This window comes from Phoenix dactylifera, chromosome 17 (genome assembly GCF_009389715.1).
Source record: "Phoenix dactylifera cultivar Barhee BC4 chromosome 17, palm_55x_up_171113_PBpolish2nd_filt_p, whole genome shotgun sequence".
NCBI lineage: Eukaryota > Viridiplantae > Streptophyta > Magnoliopsida > Arecales > Arecaceae > Phoenix > Phoenix dactylifera.
In genome coordinates this window covers 205,185-212,931 of record NC_052408.1, presented here as the reverse complement: position 1 = coordinate 212,931, position 7,747 = coordinate 205,185, and the positions used below count along the sequence as shown (strand labels likewise).

The 7,747-nt window shown below is 46.1% G+C and overlaps 1 protein-coding gene across 1 annotated transcript; it reads right to left on the bottom strand.

Moving 5' to 3' along the window:
- Positions 1–437: 437 nt before the first annotated feature.
- LOC103715062 (heat stress transcription factor B-2c-like) lies at positions 438–1,974 on the bottom strand. Its single transcript, XM_008802571.4, has 2 exons — positions 1,570–1,974; positions 438–1,472 (listed from the first exon to the last, which is right to left on the bottom strand). The coding sequence occupies exons 1-2, from the start codon at positions 1,837–1,839 to the stop codon at positions 726–728; spliced, it is 1,017 nt and encodes a 338-aa protein (XP_008800793.2). The 5' UTR covers positions 1,840–1,974; the 3' UTR covers positions 438–725.
- Positions 1,975–7,747: the final 5,773 nt, after the last annotated feature.

Below are 7,747 nucleotides of genomic sequence, written 5' to 3'. Positions count from 1 at the left end.
AAATTTGTCAAATTAAAACCAAATTTTTGATCTATTTAATAAATATATTAGATTCAAGTAAAATTTTTGATGTAAACTGCATCCGGCATGACCTAACTCATAGCCACCCCTGTTTTTAAGCCAGGCCTACCACTTTACCGATCAGTATTTTTTCTTCCCCTTCCCAAGGAAAGGAGATCGACGAATGAAGAAAATGAAAGCCTTGTCGGTGCACCACATGCAGCACGTGGGAATCCATCAGCCGCTGCCAATAAAAAGAGACCATTGCAGGAACTCCCACGTGCGGTGTGCCCAATTTTTTTTAAGCCAAAAAAGCATTCGCACAAGACTGGCTCCCTCCGTATACTACTACTCTTTAGTTCCACAGCTCAATTAGTCCCACCAACACAGGTAAAAAATTGAGCAGAGTGTAGTAAAAAAAAAAAAAAAACTCCAGGTAAAAAAATTGAGTAGAGTTAAAAAGAACAAAAGAGGACAAAAGCCACAGACTTTTCGTCACATTTACACCAAGTTAGTACCGAACTCTAGAAGGAAACCACTTACCGCGTTTTTTTCCACTTCTTCGCGAAAGTGCAGTTCCACCAAGAAAAATTAAATAAATTAATGTACATGAAAAAAGAGAGAAAGAAATGTTATTATAATACTTTCTAATTTCCAACTTTCCGATCTACTACTACTAGTAGTTGCTCACGTGATAGTTCCGCCAGCGCATGTGAGCTCTCTCGTCATCCGGCCACACGTTCCGATCCATCGCGTGACCGCTGACCCGGCCGGGGGCAGCGGAGGATCCACAATTGGCGATTCAGATCCGATCCCGGATCCAACAGCTCCGGTTTCACCTCGGGCGCCGCCCCCCTCGGCGGCGGATTCTCGCCGTCGTCCTCCCCCCGGACCCGCTTCACCCCGATCGACACCCCGAACAGCCTCGCGCATGGCCCCGCCGAAGACGGCGAGATCGTCACCTCCTCCGCCTTCAACCGCCCCTCCTCTGCTTCCTCCGCCGCCGGCATCAGCTCCAGCACCGGCGGCGCCACCTCTACCACCGCCGTCGTCGCCGCCACCTCTCCCCCTCCTCCTTCCCCGCCGCCCTGCTGCTGGCTGGAGGTATACTTCGATATGAGGAGGAGAATATTATTGCAGAGGTTCTTCATCTGCGAGAACTCGCGGGAGAGCCGCGAGTTCTCCTTCCTTAATCTCTCGTTCTCGTCCCTCAGCTCTGCCGCGCTGCCGGACGGCGGCGGCGCCCCGGGGGAGGAGTTGGATGATAATACCTGCTCTTCCCCAGAGTTCGCCGGCGAACCGACCCGGTTCGCCGGCTCGGCCACGGGGATAGGCGTTGCGCCCGGCACAGGCGCCGGCCCCACCTGGGGGGTGATCTTCCGGCGGTGGATGTCACGAAGAAGCTGCTTCTCACCCCGCCGGAAGCAGTCGTTGGCGAACTCCCACCGATCCGGCACGATCTTACGAAATCCCTATCAAAAATCCAAGAAAAATCAAATCACACACAAAAAAAGGAAAAAAACAAGAACTGGAGCCGAGATTGGAGATGGATGGAGATCGAGGACTGACGTAGGTGTTGAGCTGACGGACGAAGCTAGAGAAGTTGTTGTGCTTGAAGTATTTAGGGAGGAGGTCGCGGGCGAAGTCGGCGGGACGCCAGACGATGAAGGCGGATCCGTCGTCGTTCCAGGAGATGACGTCGTCGACAGAGGGGTCGTCGACGAGCTGGTAGGTCTTGGTGAGGAACGGCGTGGGAAGCGATCGCTGGCCACCCTCCGGCAACGGCGGCGCCGGCGGTTCGCCGGCCTGCACCCCCGCCGGGTCCATCTGTGGTGCCATCGCCGCCGGCGAATCCTCCAACGTCACCGATCGAGAAACTTCTAACAGATCTCGAGACCGAAGGACGGCCGGGAGATCGAGATCGGGTCGGAGGGGGATGGAGGGGAGTGGGAACTTTTAAACGTTCTAGAAGGTTCTTGTTGTGGATAATATTAAATTATTAATGTGGAGGAGAAACCGAGAAAAACGGAAGACTCTGGAAAAATTGGGTGAACGGAGAGAGAGGAGGGGAAAGAAGTCAAAAGTGTCACATACGGATTCTCCGCATAGAAATCACCATGCGGCATTCCATCTACCTCCAGGATAAGATAGGATGAAGCGAGTGTTTCTGTCCTGTTATTATAATCATAACAACAGTAAAACTATGTAGAATTATTATATTATAATTCATTTTGATGCTTTTTGTTTTTAAAAAAAAAATGAATGTTACAGTTTCTATAACTTCATTATAAGAAAAAAAAGGTAATGGGCAATAAATGAAACATAATAACATCATTGTCCAAATCATGTTTTACATAGTAAATTTAGAAAAAAAAGTGATGAAAAATTACTTTGTTCAGTTAAAAAAAAGGTAGATATCGAGTAACAGCTATTATTTTCTTACGCCACATTGTGGTTCGCCCCTTTCTTACTTTGTTATTTTCTTTCTTTTGATTCAGCTAGCTACATGCTGGCCACAGCAATGTAAACTATTGTACCAAATAATAATAATAAAGAAATAATGGTCATTAAATAATTATGCATTTCTGATAAAAGTTACTCTTCAAAAATGCCCTATAGGCCATTATCATGAAAATAAATTTAGACAACATGTTATCCTATTATAATGGTTCTTTAATGAAATAATTATTAATTGTTATACCAGTCATAACAGTCATTAATTTTATCATTTTTCAGATTTTTAATATTAAAATAGTCACTATATTAGATAAAATAATAGTTTTTAGACCATCCAATCCATTTTGGAAGGAATTTTAAAGTGAAAATTTTTGAAATTTAAAATAAACATTATTTTATTAAAGAAAGTACTAAGTAAAACTAGTAATTGTCGATCTATTATAATAAAAAAAATAGTTGTTATATGTTTTCATGTTATTTACTTTACCAATAAAATATGGGCGGTTGGAATTGTTGCTGGAAATTGGACCCGGGGGCGGCCGTCGGCTGAGAAGGAGGATCTCCGACGTAAGATGGCAGGTGGCGGTCCATCGGTGGGCGGCATCCTCCGGGGGACCTGCAAAAAGCCGATGGCCGGGGTTTCCGGCGCCGGCCCTCCGATGCCTAAGTCAAAAGGGGCAAATATATAGGGGGAGAGAAAATATGTCTCAGAAGTTTCAGAGTCCAACCCCTTCTAAGATGGAGGGGTTCCTCTTTTATAGAGGGGTACAGGATTACCTGTGATGTGACGGGGCAAACGGATTACCGTCATAATTGAGCATGTCGTATGAATTAATGCACGATCGTGTGAATTAATGCATTGCCGCAGAAGATCAGGCCGAAGCCAATGAGTCGTCGTGGCTGATCGGACGTAGCCGAGCGGGTCAGCTGTTTGCCGTGGAGGGCTTGAGATCCGTAGATAGCATATGCGCATTGATTGTTGAGTGAGCCGGAGATCAGTAGAGGCCATGCGCATTAATTGTTGAGTGAGCCGGAGATCAGCAGAGGCCATGTGCATTAATTGTTGACAGCGGTAGCAGGGTATGGTCCCCGGTCGAGCTGCAGAAGGATGTGACCGCAGCAGGTGGATAGCGAGGTCGGACTTCCGAGGTCGAGGATGCTGAGGTCGGATGCCCAGGTTGGGCTTTCAGTTGGGCATCTTGAAGTCGGACGCCTCCAGGTCGGACACCTTCAGGTCGAACGCCTTCAGGTCGAACGCCTCAGGTCGGGCGCCTCCAGGTCTGGCGCCTCCAGGTCGGACGCCTTCATCACGTGCCGGCGATACGTTCATGCGTTTCTGGGGTGATCTGCTTTTCCCCCAACAAGAACTGTTACAACAGCTAACGGTCATTATGCCGATATCTAGCCAGCCTGCAAGGGGAATGGAAGGGCTGCCGTTGAAATGAAAGAGCGGAGTTTTTTTCATGGGAAATTAATTCCTCACCCTTTCGAGACTCCGCAATAACAAAAAATCATTGTCGACGAAATCTCAACGAGATGGAAGGTCCAGAGACTTTCTAAACTGTAATTTTCGATTCTTGAGCCCATTTTATTTTAAAAAAGATGCCGAAAATTTCTTTGCCCCTCCTGATCTGCCATCCATCTGAAGAAGAAGAAGATGAAGAAAACAGCCGGCTGCAGCCCCCACCGACTACGGCCCACCCTCTCTCGAGCCCCCTCCCGTGGCCACCACCGGCCCCGGCCCACCCCCTCCTATGCCTCCTCCTGCGGCCGCACCACCGGAAATGCCTCCGCTGTCGCCCCACTAATGAGGAGGTTCCGAAGAAGAGGAAGAAGGGCGCCCTCCCGCATCTTATTGCCGTCGTCGGCCATGGCCCGCCCTCCTTCAACGTCTGCCGCGGCCTGGTCTCTTTCCAGCACCGTCGGCCTTATGGGAGGAGAGAAGTTCTCCGTTGGCCAGCCGCGGCCGCCGACGGCGGCCCAACCCTCTCTTGCGGCCGCCCCGGCCCAGCTCCCTTCCGGCGCCGCCGACCCGTGGGAGGAGAAGAAAGAAGAAAGAAGAAGAAGAGAAGAAAAAAAAGAAAAAGAAAAAAAAAAGAAGAAAAGGAAACAAAAAAAAAAGAAAAAAAAGAAAGAAAATAAATAACTAAATAAATGCATAATCTTCCGTGAGGCCGGCGGCGCCAGAAGGAGGTCGGGCCATGGCGGCCACGGGATGGGGCTCGGCTGCAGCCAGCGACGGTTGCGGCTGCTTTATTTATTTATTTATTATTTTATTTCATTACAATATATTATTTATTTATTTATTCGTCCATTCATATATATATATATTACTTATTTATTTAATTTTCTTTTCTTTCTTTTTCTCTTTTTTATTTAATTTTATTTTCTTCTTTTTCTTTCCTTTTCTTCTTTTTTTCTTTTTCTTTTCTTTTTTTTCTATTTTCTCCCTCCGTGAAGCCGACAACGCTAGAAGGGAATTGGGCCGTGGCGGCAGCGAGAGGGGGCCCAGCCGTAGCCGCTTTATTTATTTATTTATTATTTTATTTCGTTACAATATATTATTTATTTATTTATTTATTTATTTATTCATATATATGTATTTATTTATTTAATTTTTTTTCTTTCTTTTTTTTCTCTTTTCTTTTTTATATTATTTTTTTCTTTCCTTTTCTTCTTTTTTTTCTCTTTCTTTTCTTTTTTTCATCTATTTTCTTCTTCCGTGAGGCCGGCAGCGCCAAAAGAAGGTCGAGCATGGCGGCCGCAGGAGAAGGCCTAGCCGCGGCCGCTTTATTTATTTATTAATTATTTTATTTCATTAGAATATATTATTTATTTATTTATTTATTCGTTCATTCATATGTATGTATGTATTTATTTATACAATTTATTTATTTATTTTTTGTTTTTTTCTCTTCTCTTTTCTTTTCTTTTTTTGTTTCTTCTCTTCCTCCCTTCTCCTTCTTTCTTCTTCTTTTTCCTCTCGCGAGGTTGGCGGCGCCGGAAGGATGCCAGGCTGTGGCGGCCATAGGAAGGGGGCCACGGGAGGGGGCCGAGCTGCCGGCGGCGCCTGCGGCAGCCGCGACGGCCGCAGCTGCCCAACAGTTCCTCTTCTTCGGCACCTCCCCACTATGAGGGCATTCTCGGCGGCGCGGATGGGTGGCGGGGCCGAGGCGGCCGCGGAAGGGGGCGGGGCTGCGGCGGCCGCGGGAGAGGGCGCGGAAGGGGGCGGGGCTATGGCAGTCGCGGGAGGGGGCGGATTGTGGCCAGCGGCGACCGCGGCTGCCCAGCGGTTTCGTGGGGGTGGGGGCATTCTCGGATGCGCGGAAGGGGGCGGGGCCGGCGGCGGGCTCGGGAGGGGTGGGCCGGGGCCGGCGGCAGCCTTTTTCTTTCCCTCCTTTGGTGGGAATAGGAGAAGCGGGTGCATTTTTCATCTCATAATAGAATGTTGAAATATATTGTTAAACAATGAGTTAAACAGGGCTTGAACGTTAAAGACCGGTCAAAAAGTGGGCTGGTCATTAGTTTTTCTTTTTTTAAAATAGAAAAAGACCACTCGAGAAGCGTGGAAGTTTCTCTTGTGGAGACTTGGGACTGATGATCGGCTGTTCTATGAAGGCCAGCAAACACAGTATTGACCATGCAGTATCCAGACACGTATCCACACCATCTCCACTCAGTATGAGTTGTTCTTTTTTTTAAAATAGAAAAAGACCATTCGAGAAGCGTGGAAGTTTCTCTTGTGGAGACTTGGGACAGATGATCAGCTGTTCGATGAAGGCCAGCAAACACAGCATTGACCATGCAGTATCCCGACACGTGTCCACGACATCTCCACTCAGTATGTGTAGTTGTTGGTATCTCGGTCAGGTCTCCTGATCGCAACAATCCATGATTTATCCTAAATCTTATACGGTGCAGCAAGCTAAAAAAAGGGGAAACAATCCAATGAATTACAGCTTGTATTGCTACGATTGAGAGATGGAACCTATGCACTTCAATCCCGAGCTAAAAAAAACAGGGAACAATCCCCACATGATAGGTTGCCGGACAAGTTAGATTTGTCATTAATGAAGGGAGGAGTAGAGGTGCAAATAGATTGGTCGGACCAAGTCATGAGTGATCCGACCGAACCTGATTTTTTATTTGGATTCTAATGTTGGACGCAGACCCAACCTAATAAAAAATCGGATCGGATCCACGGCTATAATTTTTGACCTAACGGATCATTCGGATTGAATTGGGCTCATGCCATTGCAGGCTTAAATTTAGATGCACTTCAACACAACTGCATGTGTATAAGATATATTATCAACCTCCTAAACTTAAACTGCGGAGGAAAACTTGATATACATGCATATATGATGTGGACCTTGTATGGTGTAATAAGCTTAACTATACCAGTACCTGCCATGTTTAGTATACTCAGCGTATCAAACTGATATGCTGCTTCTTGAGCGAGTTCTGATGACATCTTGCAAACTAGCAACCACAACCAAATCTGCTTGTCTCCCAGTCACACCAGTCTTATTTACAATCACTTGAGAGCCTCTATTGAGGAAGCATTTGGTTGCAAAAGACATTGTCACCGGATTTATTCTTCAAACCAGTGACAAGGATTATGCCATTGTGGTAAATAGTGTTCTCTAGCTTCACCAAGAAGTTCAACATCACTGTGTTTTCCTTGAGATGCTGACTTTTTCAGGATAATTTCATAGAAGTTGTTGATTTCTTAATCTAGATTTATCTTTGATTTATGACTTGCGCAACGAACTTTCGCATAAGATTCACTTGCAGCTGCCTGATGATTCTGCTGTAGATTTGATAGGTTTAGTTAGCCACCATGAGTGCTGTATGGATGAGCGCAGCTGCATATTCGTTAAATTGGTGCCATATTGTAATGATTCAATTTATATAAAGGTAAACTTTGCAAAGTTTCAGTGCTATTAAGGATCAAAATTTTTCTATACTTGAGCCAAAGGGACCTCCAAAGAAAGATTGAAGCCACCTTTGGAGGTTGTCCCTTCTGCAATGGCACCATTTAATCCTTGGATCATATCTTTCTCAAGTGTAGCTTTACTGGCTATATCTGGTCCCTGCTTTCGGCCAAACTAAACATCAAGAGTCCACTGAATAATTTTTACCCGTTTTGGACTACTTGGAGATCTAAAGATATATCTGCATGGCCGATGGGGATTTGCCGATTTGGGATGGCCAGATGGGTCGGGAATCCGGATGGCCGGATGGTAGATGGGACGAGATGAAGTTGAGTGGAAAATCATAATAACGA

Bases quoted from the DNA above. Each gene is read 5' to 3' on its own strand.
- LOC103715062 (XM_008802571.4), bottom strand. From the start codon at position 1,839: ATGGCACCACAGATGGACCCGGCGGGGGTGCAGGCCGGCGAACCGCCG. The intron at 1,473-1,569 runs GTCAGTCCTCGA...GATTTTTGATAG, and splicing joins TCCGTCAGCTCAACACCTAC to GGATTTCGTAAGATCGTGCC.